Raw genomic sequence first — 19,437 nt, 5'->3', positions numbered from 1 at the left:
AATAAGGAGATTATTCCTCGATCATCCTGGTGTGCCCAGTTTTATGACAAGAGTCCTTTAAGGATAGAATAGGGAGGCAGAAGATCAAGGTGAGAGATTTGAAGATACTACACTGTTACCTTTGAAGATTGAGGAAGGGGCTACAAGCCAAAAAAGTTTAAAAGGGCAAGGAAGTAGATTCTCCTCTAGTGCTTCCAGAATGAACGCTGCCTACTGACAACTGATTTTACCTCATCAAGAGCTACTTCTGACCTCCCAAACTGTAAAATAATAAGTATACAGTGCTGTAAGCGAATACAGTTATGGTATTTGTTTTAAGAGCAATAAGAAACTAGTATGAGCAGCTAAATAAAAAGGTTAGAAGATAAAGTTGAAGAAGTTTCTCAGAGAGTACAACAAACATAAGTTGATTCTAGAATGCATGAGACTGCTTCTACAGTTTGGGGCTAGAAGTAAAGAGAACCAGTAGAGGCACAGTGACCTCACAGCCATGCAGTAAACATGTATTGAGCACCTACTTCCTACTGTGCACTGCAGTCAGTGATAATTCAGACTATAGTCAATTTGGAATCACCATCATCTAAGGTTCATTCATAAATAATTCACTTTAACAGGTTGGAAATGATGCATGAAGAACTATAGTTTTTAAAAAAATTATTATTATAATAATCTTTTTAAAAAATTAATTAATTATTTTTGGCTGCGCTGGTCTTCTTTGCTGCATGCGGGCTTTCTCTAGTTGCAGCGAGTGGGAGCTATTCTTCATTGTGGTGCGTGGGCTTCTCATTGCGGTGGCTTCTCTTGTTGTGCAGCACAGGCTCTAGGTGCACGGGCTTCAGTAGTTGTGGCACGCGGGCTCAGTAGTTGTGGCACGCGGGCTCAGTAGTTGTGGCTTGCGGGCTCTAGAGCGCAGGCTCAGTAGTTGTGGCGCATGGGCTTAGTTGCTCTGCGGCACGTGGGATCTTCCCGGACCAGGACTTGAACCCGTGTTCCCTGCATGGGCAGGCGGATTCTAAACCACTGCGCCACCAGGGAAGTCCAGAACTATAGTTTTATTTCCAAGAATCTGTGAGCCTGTCCAGACCTGGTCTTACGAATGGGCAGAGAAGATACTCACATACTTGGCATGATTTCCCAAGGAGCTAAAAGATTCAGCTGCCCCCAGATATCTGATCCATTGGTTTGCTCTGGTATATCAAATTCCCACCAACAGAAAGCTTTCAAGATAATAAGTCTTCAGGAAGAGTATTAAAATGAAAATATTAACAGGAAGGGTAGTGCCCACTAAAATTTTAGCATAGGTTAGGGAGGAGAAGCGGTCATGGAGAAGAGCAAAAACGGTTAATTGGGAAGACGGTCAGCCATATTTGGTGGGAATTTGATGAACTTTCCCATTTTCTTTCTCCAGGTTCTGAAATATCCCTTTTTTTATAAGACAGGTCTCACTTCTCCCAGCTGTGGAATCCTAAGCCTAGAGGCAATAAATCCTATCTGAGTTTAGAGAAGAAAAGATCACAAATTAGCATGGGAATTTTTGGCTAAAAATTACTGAGAATATATCTGTGTTAACAGTTCCAAGGGTTTATTAGTTTTATTATCCTCTTTTGGATATTATCCTCATTAGAGTAATATGAAATATACCTAAACCTAAGTAGTCAGCCGTAAATTAAGACAGCATTTTGTTACGAATGCTGTGCTGCTCACCAGGATTTGCCCAATGTAGATTCAGAAATCTGACTCCAATATTTAGGCTTACCTGATTCAGACATATATTTCCATTTACATATGTGTATATATCTGTGAACATATATGTATGAATATATGTGAAAAATATATATGTATGTATCCTGTCTACATGTATATTATACGGATAAAATATATACATAAAAACCTTCAGAATGATGACAGTGAGAACTATTTACATGTTACAACACATTATAAATCTCTCAGTTCTTCTCGAAAACTTGTGCTGAACCTTAACCTGTATGAAGAAGAGAATGGTTCTCTTTGAGATATCTGATACTTGCTTCAGGGCTTTGTTAATTTATTAGATAATGTTTTTAGTTTTTCCTTACATATTTTCTAAGAACAATCTTTAAATGCCACTAAAATGATTTATTTAGAATCTTTTGCTTTCCTCTAATATATTAGTATATCCTTCACATTTCTCACTGTTGGTCTTATAAATAACAGTGTGTGATACCTTAGCCCTTGTGTTCTCTCTCAAGAGACTGCCTATTCTGTTTTGCTTTTTGTAGCCACTTCTTTCTGACTGCTCAAGGGATAGGAGGGGCCTAGAGTCCAAGGAGAAAAATGGATTTCCAATGGGGTAGATATAGGGAGACATTTCTGTGCTGCACCATTAAATATCAACCACTCCCTTTCCACCCATAAATAGCAATTATAGGGAATTATTCTTTAATCACTTCATGTTCAGTATTTACAGTAGCACATCAAAAGAGGATATTTCATCCTTAAGGTTAACAGTTATGATTTTTAAGAGTTTTAATCATTTGTGCACTTTAAACAATCCAATTTTGATTTGCTAATCCATCCTCATGAATGTAGCTCCTGTTAAATAAACCATCCTGTTGGGAATAGAATTGTTGTAATTCCATTAGTAATCTTTACTGGTGAAAATTAGCTCTTTACTCAGTTTTTGCCTAGTGAATTTTAGTCTTGGCAGAGAGTATAGTCTAATGATTAAGGGCATGGGTTCTGGAGTCTGACTGCCTGGGTTTGAATATAAGCTGCACTATTTACTATGTGATTTTGGGCAATGTAACTTATTTTCTCTAGCCTCAGTTTTCTCATTTGCAAAATGGGGCTAAATTTGGTACCTCTCTCTTAGGATTATTATAAATATTAAATAAAAAATATAGCACAGTTCCTGGTATGTTGTTAGCACTAGTTTAATGATTATTGTGAAGGGGCAGCAAGGTATAATGGAATTAGACAAACAGGGTTTATAATCGTAGCACTGAGGTGGTGGTCTGGGTGGAGGTGTTTTTATACACGACCTTGACCTTGAGCAAACTGTTTAACCTCTCTGTATTGATTTCTTCAACCTAAAAATTTTGGGTAACCTTCCTTATCAAATAATTGGGAAGGTCTGGTACATAGCAAAACTGTAAAACTGCACACTATGTCATTCTCTTCTTCCTTTCTTTCTAGTTCACTTTAGGAATGCTGCAAATTCAGAAAACCTTTTAATTCTCCACCCCTTTTCCAAAACACCCAGCAAGTATTCTTTTATAATACATGTTAAGTAGTTGTCATTCAATATGTTTTATTTAGTTTTATTGGGATCTTTTTTTAATGCCTGCCCTATTTTTTGGCTGAATTATAGGAAACAAGTAGAAGGCATTGAGAAGAGATCAAGTATTAGAGAGCTTTAAGGTTTTATATATAAAGAATAAATAGAAAATAAAAGAATAGGCAATGCAGTTGTTTTGTTTTCATTAGAAGCTGTGAGGTAAGAAACTAAAGAGATGCCTGGTAGGTCTGGGAAATGAAATCGGAGCCCTGTGTTGTGTCTTTGATTTGGTGATGGAAATATCAGCAACATTAGTAAACTATATTCAAGCTGGGAGAGTGCTGTAGGAACTACCCAAGGGATTGTCATTCTTATTCACTGGGTGGCTAAAGATGCTGAGAGTTTGCGATGATCTGATGGTGATCAATCTGAGATCATCATGGGCCTTTCTGTAGCTTCTTGGGGATGTGCTGAGAATGGTAAATTCAAACCAAGTTGGCTCAGCCAGGAGGGCAGTGATGAAAGAGGAGAGATAGTAGTTTCTATTCCTCAGACTTGCTTCAGGGTAGGGATTAGCATAGGGAGGGTCCAGGACTCTGTGGAGAATTTACAAGTTTTAGTTTTTCCTTTGTTTATCCTGGGCAGTCAGAAAGCTAGTGTTGGGGATATGGAGCTCTGAGGATAGTAAAATATTGATAGGAAACAGCAAGGTGGGTATCACATGACTTCATTCTGTGTGCCACCAACTTGTTTCACATAACAATGTCCCCTTTTTGTAAACATGTATTTTGAAACATACACACACACACTTACTATCCTGAAGGAAAAAAAATCTTAGCTAATATAGCTACTTCTGCACATAATTTCAAAATGCCAGCATAATGCCCTAATGATAATATAAAGAAGAAATAAATGGAAAATTATCATAAAATAGTGTATGTTACCATATATGAATGTTTAGGTACTAATAGAATTCATGGAAGAATTACTGTAAATGTGCAGCTCTAATTGAGAGTGATAGAAGTGTATTGAGTTGGTGATTCAAATAGCATGACATTGTCATCTGAAATGATGAAAAACTCTTGGTAAAGTTTTGGACAAAAAAGTACTAATTTTCTTCAGTTTACCTAGTAATAGCAATCCTGGAAAATTCTGCATGTTAAGTATACTAAAACAATACAAGAATTGCTTCTGCCCATATGTAAAAAGGAATTTGGTTCTAGACCGAAATGTGCTAGTTGGACATTGAAAGCTGTGTGGGATTGTGACATATATTGCAGGATGTAAGCACCCTTGTCTCCTGCAGAGTGAATGCCTATGGTGCCCCCCAGTCATAGTGAAAACCAAACGACCCTCACAGCTTTCTACCACACCTCCCAGGGATCAGTGCCAACCCTTCTGAGAAGAAGAGGTTGATTCCATCCACATTTGCCGGGGGGGTTTAGAAGACAGGACAGTGATTACTGCTATGGTCACATCCAAATCTCAGGAGAGTCTCCCCTTGCCTCTCATTGCCAAACCCATTACATAAGGTGTCTGTTTCTGATAATATTACCTAACAGCTAGTTTGGAGATGCTTTGTTTGTTTGGGAAGGGAGCTTTCAGCATATAGAGACAATATTGCATGATGGCTGCGAGCAGGAACTCTGGATCCAGATTGCCTGCATTCCAATCCAGCCACTGCCGCTTACTAGCTGTAGGATCTTGCATGAGTTACTTAACCTCTCAGTGTCTCTGTTTTCTCATCTGAAAAGGGATGGGTCCACTGAGTTACTTACCTTGTGGGACTGTTGTGAGCTGCCACATATATGTGCTTTGAGTAGCTCTTGACACATAGCATTATGCACACAGTGTGTGAAAGAGACTTGTGAGAATAGTGAGCAGGCTTTAAAAGGTGAGAAAGGAAATCATTAAATTGTAAATATACAGTGCAGAAAATTACAAAGATCATGTATTTTGATTTTCTCTCATAGAGGATCTTTTTTTTTTTAATACATTTATTTATTTTATTTATTTATTTTTGGCTGCGTTGGGTCTTTGTTGCTGCACGCGGGCTTTCTCTAGTTGTGGAGAGCGGGGGCTACTCTTCGTTGCGGTGTGCAGGCTTCTCATTGCAGTGGCTTCTCTTGTTGCAGAGCACTGGCTCTAGGCACGCGGGCTTCAGTAGTTGTGGCACGTGGGCTCTAGAGCTCAGGCTCAGTAGTTGTGGCTCACGGGCTTAGTTGCTCCCCGGCATGTGGGACCTTCCCGGACCAGGGCTCGAACCCGTGTCCCCTGCATTGGCAGGCGGATTCTTAACCACTGCACCACCAGGGAAGCCCATCTCATAGAGGATCTTTACCAGAGTTCTAAATAGATTTTAATGGATAAAATTCATCATATTCTTTCCTTTTCCTCCCTTTTGGCGGGATAATAATGGTTAATAGCTAACAATTATAGAGCTCTTAACATGTACCAGGCGTGGTACTAATAGGTTTATAAGTATTGTATCATTTAGTTTTTAAACAAACCTATGAAGTTATTACTATTGTTATCTTCATTTTTACATATAGAAAAATGAGACAGGTTGAGTAATTAACTCAGAGAGTCACAGTTTAGAGTCAGACTCAATCATCCAACTCCAGGGTCCGTTCTTCTAATCACTGGGCAACACTAAACAATGAAATGGGCGAATTACAGACAGCATCCAAGAGAAGCCTCAAGTGTCCAAGCCTGTGAACAATCTCGGATAATTGTGCGGGGTCACTAATCCTCAACATTTTCTGGTTGACTCTAGGATTTTTATGTTCAGCAATCTGGTGGAGGTTTGGTTTGTTTTAAACATGCGTTAGGGTCTAGATCAGGACTGTCCACAAGTACTTTCTGTAATGTTCAGTATGGTAACCAGCCAGTAGTCATATGTTGCTCTTGAGCACTTGAAATGTGGCTAGTGTGATTGAGGAATTTTAAAATTTTATGGAATTTTAATTAGCCTAAATATAAATAGCCACATGTGGCTAGTATTAGACAGTGCAGGTCTAGGTAAGTAAAGGGGATGCAAAGAGAAAATGCTGGACTTGCAAAACCACCACGCTGTGTTTCAGTAGGAGCGAGTCTGCTATAAGGTATAGAAAATAGGGAGTGTGACTGACTTCTTTCTGCCTTTTTGGATACGGAGGCCTTAGTGCCATGCCTTCAGAGGTGTCCTTTGTTTAGCAGGTGGGTGCCCCGTGTAAAGTCCTCTGGTGTGCTCACAGGTCATCGGCTTCAGCATCCCTAGCACTGCTGAACTGGCTCCAGAAACCTTTAATTATCGCAGCATATGTTTCAGTTTTCAGGCTGGAGGAAATTTATTCCCTTCAGCCTGAAGTCAGCACAGACGGGATCTACAGCCGAGACCTCAATATGAAAGAACTAAATTGCTGACCCTTCACAGTTGCCATGATGCTGCTGACATCAGCAGCTGTGGTTGCCACAGTATGTGGAAAGCTTTTATAACAAAAAGCAAAAATTTTCCATTTAGAGCCATCATCGTGATTTGAATTCAAGGTAGGTAAATGAAAGGTAGTGTAAGTTGCTGGCTTTATTTAAAAACAGTCAACAATATTAGAACAGAAGTAGGTTGTTTGTGTTTGGTGCGTCCATGAATAGTGCAATATACATTCCAATTTAAGTGTGTATTCAAACATGAATAAATTTCTGTGAAAACGTTGACTTTGAATCAGGGTATCTGAGATGTTTCTATGCTTAGTTTTATCACAAATGTATGTATGCTTAAACATAGATATTCTTATTTCTTGAGCTCTATAAAGTGGTATCATTGCTGAATGTAGTCTTACGGGATTTTTTTGGTACTCTGCATTTTCAGGATTAATCTGTTATTGCACGTAGCTATAGTTCATTCATTTTCACTGCTGTATGATAGTCTGCTGTATAGAATATATCACACTTTATTCATTCTCCTGTCAGTGGGCTTATGGGTTGTTTCCTAGTTAAATGTTCTTTCAGTTGATTACACTTTCTGTTGCATTACTGTTTGAAGGTAGCAAGGATAGGGCATAGATTATCCACCTCTCAGAAGGAGAGAGCAGTAGCAAGAGGGTCCTGGAATATAGGCTGTATTTAAAATAGGGAGAAGATATGGGAACTAACATATATTATTTTCTGGGTACCTGGAACTGTCACATATGTCATCTTATTTTTTCTCATAACAGTCATGTGAGAAATTTTATTATCTTCATTTAATAAGTGAAAAAATGGACCCACACAGAGGAAAACTAACTTTTCCAAGATCACACAGCTAGCAAGAGATGGAGCTAAACGTTCAGCCTTGGTGTCTCTGACCCAAATCCTTTATATTCTCTCTACACAGAGCTGACTAGACCAATCAGGATTATATGACCCTGAGGGGAGACAAAGTATAAATGGAAAGAGGTTACACTTTGGCCCTGTCACTTAAACCAACAAAGTCAACATAGCACCAGGGAAATTTGAATTCAAGGTAGGCAAATAAAGGAAAACAAAAGGAACTGTATGTTCCAGGCCGTGTGTGTTGCTCTCCAGCACAAATCTTTCTGACCCTGTAACCTTCTGTCTTGGACTGTGACTTATCCAACCAGCTCTGTAGTCTCACTCTTCTAGAAATTTTCCTTCTGTCAGGGATGAACTAAAAAAAAAGCCGTGTAGTCCCAGGATTACCCTTAATCAGCCACAAGTAGAGTAAATTGACCCTGATTTATCAGCAGTCTGCCATGTGAAGCTCTGGGTTTTTTTCAATGGTGAATCTTTGTGAAAAATTAGGGTAGGATTGGGTGCCAGCCTAGCAAATGAGAGATCTTCATTTTTTTTCTGTCTGTAACAATTTTCTATGGCTACTGTGCAATTCATAAAAAAATGTAAGTATACATTCAAAATTTATTTCCATGATTTTAAATTATTGACTGCTACTGCTAGCCCAGGGATCATACAGCCTGGGTGACTGTGTGAATAGAGAAAAATCTCTTTTGGTCAACAGAGGCTGGAAATTGGCATTGCTCTTTGCAGGTGGCTATTGTTCTTGTTCATGTTTTATTTAGGTGTTTAGCAGTGCCATTTGAGTTTTTAATTAAAGTTGTGCCTGCACTTCAATTGTTTATGAAGCCTCACATAGATTTAATTATCAGAACAGCTTGATGAGGATTTGCAAAGGTGAGCTTTATCGCTTCACACCGCGGCTTCTTGTCTCTATCTAGAATGTGAAGGGAGCATTGATTCATAAGAACATTACAAATAGCTCAATGACCGTTGGAGTATATTGAGTAGAGAATGAAATGTGGAAGTCTATTACAGATACTCTGTCTCTATTAACCTTTCCAACCTTCCATTTAGTTTGATGGATAGAGGGATTTGTGCCCTGAAATCACAGAGGTATCACGTGCTCAGATGTGGGATCATCTTTAAGATGGTGTTGTTAATCATTTTAGCACATCAGGACTCAGTTTAAGTGGTTTTGAACAGTTTTGCTTCACATTTCATTATGGTATTTCATAAATTTGGAAAATAGGTAATCAGCAAATGTAATCTTAAATTTACTCAATAGGATGAATAAACATCTGTATTTTGATATGTTAACTCCATATATATTGAATTAATGTTCCTATGATTACAATAAAAATATTGGAATTCTGTTTTTGCCATTCTGTCGGAAAAAGAAAGGATGGATGAAGGTAGTATGTACTGCTTAGAGAGGTTATTTTATCCTAGGCTAGAATGCATTATAATAATAATATAATATAATACGTTTCTGGGCTTTGAAAACAGTATTACTGGGATGTTTTAAAACTTTATATGGTTATTACATACCTTATTTTTAGATTTTAATATTATCAGTGTTTTCCATTTTAATGGCTCTTCTTGGTTACCTAGAAATGTTTTTTTTAGCTTTGAAAGAAAGCTTTGCTTTGAAAGTGATCATTGAATTAATCTAAGAAAATATAAGTCTTAAGATACTGTGATATTCAGCTGTCCCAAACACTTTTTAAAAAGATAGTATCATATTCAGTATTTCCAGTTTCTTTTGATTTACAAATTTCAGATTTTGTGAAATTTATGAATTTCAAGTGTTTCTGAAAAAAGGCAATGGTGGGAATAAAGTCATTTCTTTCCATGTGAATGTTTTTATTTTTCAGTACTTTCCAAAGAATACATGCACAGATACCATGTAATTCGTAGTCCTTTTTTTTTTTTTTCCTGCCCAGGATAATTAAATGAATAAAGTTAGTGTATTAGGTCTTTTATTACATGGCTAGTATCGTTTGTTTTGCTTGTTTTGCTTTGTTTAAAAAAAAAAAATCTTAAGTTTTCCATCTCAACTGCAGTAGCTTGAAAGGGGCAAGAATTTGGAAGTGGCTAGGAAACTATATTGTATCAATATTAGAAGTCATAAAATAGCACAATTAATGACTAATGTCAACCATGTTATTGTTTCTTAAAGTTACCTAAATATCTCAAGGACTTTTAGGAAATGGATTTGAAATGAAAAGTTGAAGTGCAAGTCATTGCTAGTGTAGCTGCAAAGCTTATTTATAAAAAGTGCTTAACATACTGTGTTTTAGTTCCTTGTTAAATTGTTTTCCAGCTTAAGATGAAGCTTTGTGAAGGCAGGTACTGTTTCTGCTTTGTTCTGTGCTTATTCCTCACTGCCTAAATGGTATCTGGCTTAATAAATAATTGTTAGATGAATAAATGAATGAATGACTTCTTAAACTGATGACATATCTTAAAATTAGTCACTTAGCAATTGAACATTTTTTTTTAGGATTATGTGCCTTAAATATATAGCTTTTGATCTTAGAGGAGTTTCTTTGCCTTTTATTTCTTTTAAAAAAGCAATCTAAGGGGATAAAAGGCAAAGATGAAAATTGTCGCTTAAAAATATGAATGTAATTTTAGTGATCTTGTTGAATGGCTTTTTAAAATTATTTTTTATTGATGTATAGTTGACTTACAATACTATATTAGTTTTGTTGAATGGCTTATTAATGTCAAGAATTTTTAATATGTGGATGCCATGAGAGCATTATATAAATTAATAACTAAAATATACTGATTTTTAGATCAGAATCTTTCATTTCTATCCTTGAATTTTATGTTTCTAAACACAAATAATTTTTTTCTTTTTTAAAAAAATTTTATTGGGGTATAGTTGATTTACAATGTTGTGATAGTTTCAGGTGTACAGCAAAGTGAATGTTATACATATACATGTATCTACTATTTTTTAGATTCTTTTCCCATATAGGCCATTACAGAGTATTAAGTAGAGTTCCCTGTGCTATACAGTAGGTCCTTATTAGTTATCTATTTTATATAGATAAATATTTATATATATCTATATAAAATAGATAATAGTTATCTAAATAGATAATAGTTATCTATTTTGTATAGATATAAAATACCTATATTTTATATAGATATAAAATACCTATATTTTATATAGATATAAAATACCTATATTTTATATAGATATAAAATGCCTATATTTTATATAGATATAAAATGCCTATATTTTATATAGATATAAAATGCCTATATTTTATATAGATATAAAATACCTATATTTTATATAGATACATAGTAGTGTGTATGTGTCAACCCCAATCTTCCGATTTATCCCTCTCCCCCTTACCCTCTGGTAACCATAAGTTTATTTTCTATATCTGTAACTCTATTTTGGTTTTGTATATAAGTTTATTTGTAGCCTTTTTTTAGATTCCACATATAAGCAATATCATATGATTTTTGTCTTTCTCTGTCTGACTTACTTCACTCAGTATGACAATCTCTAGGTCTATCCCTGTTGCTGCAAATGGCATTATTTTATCCTTTTTTATGGCTGAGTAATATTCTGTTGTATATATGTACCACGTCTTCTTTATCTGTTCCTCTGTTGATGGACATTTAGGCTGCTTCCATGTTCTGGCTATTGCAAATAGTGCTGCAATGATAAGTGGGGTGCATGTATCTTTTTGAATTATGGTTTTCTCCAGATATATGCCCAGGAGTGGGATTGCTGGATGATGTGGTAGCTCTATTTTTAGTTTTTTAAGGAACCTCCATACTGTTCTCCATACTGGCTCTACCAGTTTACATTCCAACCAACAGTGTAGGAAGGTTCCCCAGCATTTTATTGTTTGTAGATTTTTTGATGACGGCCATTCTGACTGGTGTGAGGTGATACCTCATTGTAGTTTTGATTTACGTTTCTCTAATAATTAGTGATGTTGAGCATCTTTTTATGTGCTTTTTAACCATCTGTATGTCTTCTTTGGAGAAATATTTAGTTAGATCTTCTGCCCATTTCTTAATTGGGTTGTTAGTTTTTTTGATATTGAGCTGCATGAGCTGAGATAAATCCCTTATCAGTTGCTTCCTTTGCAAATATTTTCTCCTGTTCTGAGGGTTGTCATTTCGTTTTGTTTGTGGTTTTCTTTGCTGTGCAAAAGCTTTTAAGTTTAATTAGGTCCCATTTGTTTATTTTTGTTTTTATTTTCATTACTCTAGGAGGTGGATCGAAAAAGATCTTGCTGTGATTTATGTTAGAGAGTGTTCTGCCTATGTTTTTCTCTAAGAGTTTTATAGTATCTGGCCTTACATTTAGGTCTTTAATCCATAAACACAAATAATTTTAAAATTGATGTTAATACATCTTATTTATGGACATGGAATGTCTCATATCTAGTCTCTGTAATAAAGTTTACAGGATGACGTATTGCTATAAATCCATAAATGACTTTATAGCCTGGTAGGATATAAGATCTTAGGGGTAGGTATGTGTCTTTCTCATCTTTTTTTCTCTTTCACAGTACCATTTTCAGTGGTAGTTTATTTAAATATGTGTATGTGTATAATTGAAATCACAAGAGAAAATCTGTAGCCATCTCAAGATTACTCCTTTATGGTGTGACTGCGTGTGCTAGGCAGTTGACCATATGTGAATCAGTCTTTTAGGAATAGTAGCAAGAGGGCTGGGTATTAGATCTAGTTTGATTCCATCTATTTTATACAGCTGTGTCCAGACTGAATTCTCCATTTCCTTGGCTTCTGAGAGTGATGTCACCTGTTTTTCTTCCTCCCTTGTGCATAGCTCATTCTCAATTTTTGTTTTCTGTTCTCCTGCTCCTTTTGGCTTCTGCTTATCTAACTAACCTCAGCCCCCAGTGTTCCCCTGTTTATGCTGTGTGCAGCAGTCATTCTAGGCTACTCATGGTTCTCTGAATGGACTGTGCTCTTTCATGCCACTGTACTTTTGCACGTGCTTTTCCTGATGCCTGGAATATCCTCCTTTTTCTTGTCAGCCTGCTGGAGAACCTTACTGATCCTTTAGGAACCATGCCAAGTATTTCATTTATAAAGCTTTTCTTTCTTTTTTTAAATAAATTTTTTTATTTTTATTTTTATTTATTTTTGGCTGTGTTGGGTCTTCGTTGCTGTGTGGGGGCTTTCTCTAGTTGTGGCGAGCGGTGGCTACTCTTTGTTGCGGTGCACGGGCTTCTCATTGCAGTGGCTTCTCTTGTTGCAGAGCATGTGCTCTAGGCATGCGGGCTTCAGTAGTTGTGGCACGTGGGCTCAGTAGTTGTGGCTCGTGGGCTGTAGAGCACAGGCTCAGTAGTTGTGGCACACGGGCTTAGTTGCTCCGCGGCATGTGGGATCTTCCCGGACCAGGGCTCGAACCCATGTTCCCTGCATTGGCAGGTGGATTCTTAACCACTGCGCCACCAGGGAGGCCCTGTAACGCTTTTCTTAAGCAGAGTTCATCGCCACTGCACCTTGTACATACCTCTGTTATAGCTTTTATCATACGTTTTACAGTTGTTTATATATATTTTTTCCTACTATAGATCATGAGCTTCTTAGGGGCCTGGCAATAATAAACATTTATTATTTTTGATAATGAGTAAGTGAGGGATTTAGGGCTTGTGCTAGAATAGCTCCTATCTTCTGAGACAGTTTTCCAGCACAGACAGCAAAGGAATCAACCATGTCATGTAGTCAAGAAGATGAGAGAGCTAGTATATGATTGGACTATGTCCTAAAAATTCATGGTCCAACAAGCAGATAAGAAATTGAACAGTTTTCCCAAGAGAGCACAAATTCTAAGGATTCCTAGCAATCTCTGGAAAATTGAGGTCACAGTGACACACTTTTTACTTTGTCTTAAGCCACACTTTGCAAAGAAATATTATTACTATCTATTTATTCACTTGGCTAAGTATAGTTTTTATACTTGCTGACTATATGAAAGCTTTGGTTATCTTATAAATATCAAAATAAACTAAGATTACATAATAGTTTATTCTTTGGTTTTATGAAAGCTATCCTGAATTAGTCCAATATGCACAAAATGGAGTATTCATATATGATGATGACATTAATCCATTTCTAATTCAGAAGCTTTCTGATGATCCAAATAGGGTGATAAAGAGGAGCAGAAGCTCAGAGGGCTTTATAGTTCAAGGTGTAATTAGTAAGTGAGCCTGTGCGAACAATCACTTTTGAATAATAAATAATTAACTGGCTGAGAAGGTAAAACTAAAATTTCTAAAGAATATAGGATTGAGAAAAATGGAGACATGCTGTATCAGTGAGATATAGACACAAAAATGCCTATAACGCCTGATTGGCAGAAGACAGTATGTCTCTATGAAACAGATGCATTAAAAGCAACTCCTACTTTTATCTCAATCTTAAAGTAAATGGTATTTTCCTAAGGCTCCCCAGTATTTTGGGGTGTGTTCCTAAGGCTCCCTCCATGGTGAGATACAGTAACCCTCACTCCCACACAGACTCTTCACCTAGCTCTTACTTGCACCAGACATCTTCCTTTTTCCTGATTGATCGGGGTCCCCAACCCCCGGGCCATGGTCCGGTACTGGTCCGTGGCCTGTTAGGAACCGGGCCCCACAGCAGGAGTTGAGCGGTGGGCGAGCGAGCAAAACTTCATCTGCCACTCCCCATCGCTCACATTACTGCCTGAACCATCCACCCCCCGTCCCCCCGCCAACCGCCAGTGGAAAAATTGTCTTCCACGAAACCGGTCCCTAGTGCCAAATAGGTTGGGGACCGCGGCGGTAGACTACCTCATACATTTTACTTACTTTGTACTTTTAAAATCAGGTTTAAAAGCTCCTCTGCCCTCTCATGTACTTGACGTAGGTGTCTTGACATCTGCAGGCTCTGGGCATGTGTTGTCCTTGCTCGTATTTTTCAGGTGGTGGCAGAACACAGAGCCAGTGATTGCGGCCGCCTTCCCTGCCTCACGGCGGTGGTCCTCATTGAAGGGGTGATGCACGTGGTCCATTTGTGAAAATGGGGGAACTTTTCAAAGCTACACTGACAGCCAGTGCTTTGGCTCTGTCTACATTTCGAGAAACCCTCAGGGCAATTCAGATGACTCTGAAAAGAGTAAATTTGTCTCAGGCTGTAAAGGAAATAGAAAAAATATTTCCCCATAGGAATGTATGAGTGATGTTGGTATTGAGGTTGCTTATCTGGCCAATGTTGAACATTTCAGGGATGGAGAAAAATGGCTTATTTCTATACATGTACTTGCATATATGTATGGATTTGTATGGTAATATATTTAGTTGGTTTCATCTCAAACATTTATATTTTAAAATCCATGTTATTTGGTTATCGATTGTTTGCTTGGGGATAATGGTAGAAATTCAGTCTTCTGTTTTGTATTAAAATGGAGGGAGTTTGAACCCCTTTCTTCGTGTTATGGCTGTTGTCCCAGGTGGTTCTATCCAACAGGTGGCCAAATTGTCACTCTTACATGATAAAGAATAGCTAAATTAATGAGTTGATTACTGCCGTTTATTTTTCAATCTCTTTACAACAATAGGATTTAGGCTTGAGTACTTGATACTGGTGGTTTCTTGTTTGGAAATATTCTAATCTCTACATCAAAAGACTGTGATGCAGTGAAGTTCAAAGCAGGATTCTAAAGGTTGGTAGCAATGATTGAGGCTCTGCATCTGCCAAATAGCAGTTATTCTGGTGCTGTTTGTTCATACTGCAAGGCCCTCTCTTTGGTGTTCTGACATCAGGTCTTGTCTGTGTAGTCAGGTTTGTGTACAGTGGGGTTAAACTTCCTTTCATTATGGAGAGGAGGTGCAAGGGATCTCAGAGTGTGTATTGGTTGGTACTAGCCGTTTGGATTCCATTCTTCAAGGAAATCCGTACTTCCTCAGTTTTCAGATGTGTTAGAGATCATTGGTTTCATCACTTACACACCTGTGTTATATGAGTTAGTTTGTCTAATATTTTAGGGAAACGCTAAAAAGAGCAATCAAAATACAAATATCATTTGCCTACTAGTCTAACCCCCTCCCTGAAGAACACAGGATAACATTTTTACGATGTGACACTAGGGAGGAATAATATAACTGTTTAGATTTTCCTTGTTTTCTGTTTATATGAAATAAGTAAAACTAAAACTAAGAAAAACAGAGTCCATATGGAAAAATCATCTTCTTTCAACAGCTAAAGCTAGCTTTCATTTTTTACCATAGGATGTCACCAAAGTACAGAAAGGAGTTAGAAATAATTTTCCTTTAGATTTTTTTATATCATAAATTTTGTTCTTATGCTACTTAGCTTTTTAAAAAAATATTACATTAATAGAAAAATGCTTATATTAAAATTTATTGCTTTGGTTTAGATATTTAGGTGCAGTCCTTTTTTGAAGATGAGCTAAGTATAATGCTTCTGTTTTTAACTTTGTGAAGTATGCAGGTATCCAGAGCACAGAATCAGGCTGCCTGGGTTCAAATTCTGGCTCTGCCAGTTAATAACTATATAATAATGAGTGAGTTAATTTTTTTTAAGTTAGTGCTTTTAAAATATGCAATTCACATGCTATACAATTTGCCCATTTAAATTGTACAATTCAGTCTTTTTCAATATATTCTCAGAGTTGTGCAGCCATCACCAATTTTAGAACAGTTTTGTTCCCCCTAAAAGAAAATCTGTAACCATTAGCTGTCACTCCATAATCTGGTGGATCATATGGTAACTCCATGTTTAATATTTTGAGGAACTACCAAATTGCTTCCAAAGTGATGCACCATTTTACATTCCCACCTGTAATGTGTGACGGTTCTAATTTTTCCTCATCCTTGACAACACTTTTTTTTAATACAGCAGATTTTTATTAGTTATCTATATTATACCTATTAGTGTGCACATGTCAATCCCAATCTCCCAATTCATCACACCACCACCACCACTACCCCCCCCACCCGCCCGGGGTTTTACCCCCTTGGTGTCCGTACGTTTGTTCTCTACATCTGTGTCTCTATTTCTGCCTTGCAAAACAGTTCATCTGTACCATTTTTCTAGATTCCACATATATGCATTAATATATGATACTTGTTTTTCTCTTTCTGACTTACTTCACTCTGTATGACAGTCTCTAGGTCCATCCATGTCTCTACAAATGACCCAATGTTGTTCCTTTTTATGGCTGAGTAATATTCCATTGTATATATGTACCACATCTCTTTATCCATTCGTCTGTCGATGGACATTTAGGTGGCTTACATGGCCAGGCTATTGTAAATAGTGCTGCAATGAACATTGGGGTGCATGTGTCTTTAAGAATTATGGTTTTCTCAGGGTATATGCCCAGTAGTGGGATTGCTGGGTCATATGGTAGTTCTATTTTTAGTTTTTTAAGGAACCTCCATACTGTTCTCCATAGTGGCTGTATCAATTTACATTCCCACCAACAGTGCCAGAGGGTTCCCTTTTCTCCACATCCTCACCAGCATTTGTTGTTTGTAGATTTTCTGATGATGCCCATTCTAACCTGTGTGAGGTGATACCTCATTTTAGTTTTGATTTGCATTTCTCTAATAATTAGTGATGTTGAGCAGCTTTTCATGTGCCTCTTGGCCATCTGTATGTCTTCTTTGGAGAAATATCTATTTAGGTCTTCTGCCCACTTTTTAATTGGGTTGTTTGTTTTTTTAATATTGAGCAGCATGAGCTGTTTATATATTTTGGCGCTTAACCCTTTATCCGTTGATTCGTTTGCAAATATTTTCTCCCATTCTGAGGGTTGTCTTTTTGTCTTGTTTATAGTTTCCTTTGCTGTGCAAAATCTTTTAAGTTTCATTACGTCTCATTTGCCGTTTGTTTAGCTTTGTTTTTATTTCCATTCTAGAAGGTGGGTCAAAAAAGATCATGCTGTGATTTATGTCAAAAAGTGTTCTTCCTATGTTTTCCTCTAAGAGTTTTAGAGTGTCCAGTCTTACATTTAGGTCTCTAATCCATTTGGAGTTTATTTTTGTGTATGGTGTTAGGGAGTGTTCTAATTTTGTTCTTTTACATGTAGCTGTCCAGTTTTCCCAGCACCACTTATTGAAGAGACTGTCTTTTCTCCATTTTATATGCTTGCCTCCTTTGTCATAGATTAGTTGACTATAGGTGTGTGGGTTTATCTCTGGGCTTTCTATCCTGTTCCATTGATCTATATTTCTGTTTTTGTGCCAGTACCATATTGTCTTGATTACTGTAGCTTTGTGGTGTAGTCTGAAGTCAGGAAGTCTGATTCCTCCAGTTCCGTTTTTTTCCCTCAAGATTGCTTTGGCTATCTGGGGTCTTTTGTGTCTCCATACAAATTTTAAGATCTTTTCTTCTAGTTCTGTAAAAAAAAAATGTCATTGGTAATTTGGTAAGGATTGCATTGAATCTGTAGATTGCTTTGGGTAGTATAGTCATTTGCACAATATTGATTCTTCCAATCCAAGAACATGGTATATCTCTCCATCTGTTTGTATCATTTTTAATTTCTTTCATGAGTGTCTTATAGTTTTCTGAGTACAGGTCTTTTAGCTCCTTAGGTAAGTTTATTCCTAGGTATTTTATTCTTTTTGTTGCAATGGTGAATGCGATTGTTTCCTTAATTTCTCTTTCTGATCTTTTGTTGTTAGTGTATAGGAATGCAAGAGATTTCTGTGCATTAATTTTGTATCCTGCAACTTTACCAAATTCATTGATTAGCTTTAGTAGCTTTAGTAGTTTTCTGGTGGCATCTTTAGGATTATCTATGTATAGTGTAATGTCATCTGCAAACAGTGACAGTTTTACTTCTTTTCCAATTTGTATTCCTTTTATTTCTTTTTCTTCTCTGATTGCTGTGGCTAAGACTTCCAAAACTATGTTGAATAATAATGGTGAGAGTGGACATCCTTATCTTGTTCCTGATCATAGAGGAAATGCTTACAGTTTTTCCACCATTGAGAATGCTGTTGGCTGTGGGTTTGTCATATATGGCCTTTATTATGTTGAGGTAGGTTCCCTCTCTGCCCACTTTCTGGAGAGTTTTTATCATAAATGGATGTTGAATTTTGTCAGAAGCTTTTTCTGCATCTATTGAGATGATCATATGGTTTTTATTCTTCAATTTGTTAATATGGTGTATCACAGTGATTGATTTGTGTATATTGAAGAATCCTTGCATCCCTGGGATAAATCCCACTTGATCATGGTGTATGTTCCTTTTATGTGTTGTTGGATTCTGTTTGCTAGTATTTTGTTGAGGATTTTTGCATCTATATTTATCAGTGATATTGGTCTGTAATTTTCTTGTTTTGTAGTATCTATGTCTGGTTTGGTATCAGGGTGATGGTGGCCTCTTTGAATGAGTTTGGGAATATTCCTTCCTCTGCAAACTTTGGAAGAGTTTGAGAAGGATGGGTGATAGCTCTTCACTAAATGTTTGATAGAATTCACCTGTGAAGCCATCTGGTCCTGAACTTTTGTTTGTTGGAAGATTTTTAATCACATTTTCAATTTCTTTACTTGTGATTGGTCTATTCGTATTTTCTATTTCCTCCTGGTTCAGTCTTGGAAGGTTATACCTCTCTAAGAATTTGTCCATTTCTTCTAGGTTGTCCATTTTATTGGCATAGAGTTGCTTGTAGTGCTCTCTTAGGATGCTTTGTATTTCTGTGGTGTATGTTGTAACTTCTTTTTCATTTCTAATTTTATTGATTTGAGTCCTCTCCCTCTTCTTCTTCTTTTTTTAAATTTTATTTATTTATTTATTTACTTATGGCTGTGTTGGGTCTTTTTTTCTGTGCGAGGGCTTTCTCCAGTTGCGGCAAGCGGGGGCCACTCTTCATCACGGTGCGCGGGCCTCTCACTATCGCGGC

General features: G+C 37.0%; 1 protein-coding gene across 4 annotated transcripts in view; it reads left to right on the top strand.

Annotated features, from left to right (window-relative positions):
* Positions 1–19,437, top strand: part of SMYD3 (SET and MYND domain containing 3) — a 715,741-nt gene that overhangs the window by 118,740 nt on the left and 577,564 nt on the right. The window contains exon 1 of one of the 4 annotated variants that reach the window (XM_059905338.1): positions 8,107–8,130. The exons of the other annotated variants lie outside the window; for them this stretch is intronic. Within the exon in view, the coding sequence (XP_059761321.1) occupies positions 8,129–8,130 (2 nt within the window). The 5' untranslated portion in view covers positions 8,107–8,128. Of the gene's footprint in view, positions 1–8,106; positions 8,131–19,437 lie in introns of those variants that run through there. 4 annotated transcript variants of the gene reach the window in all.

The sequence above is a fragment of the Balaenoptera ricei genome, chromosome 1 (assembly GCF_028023285.1).
Source record: "Balaenoptera ricei isolate mBalRic1 chromosome 1, mBalRic1.hap2, whole genome shotgun sequence".
Lineage (NCBI taxonomy): Eukaryota > Metazoa > Chordata > Mammalia > Artiodactyla > Balaenopteridae > Balaenoptera > Balaenoptera ricei.
Note: the sequence above shows the minus strand (reverse complement) of the source record. Positions and strands in the feature narration are given on the sequence as shown.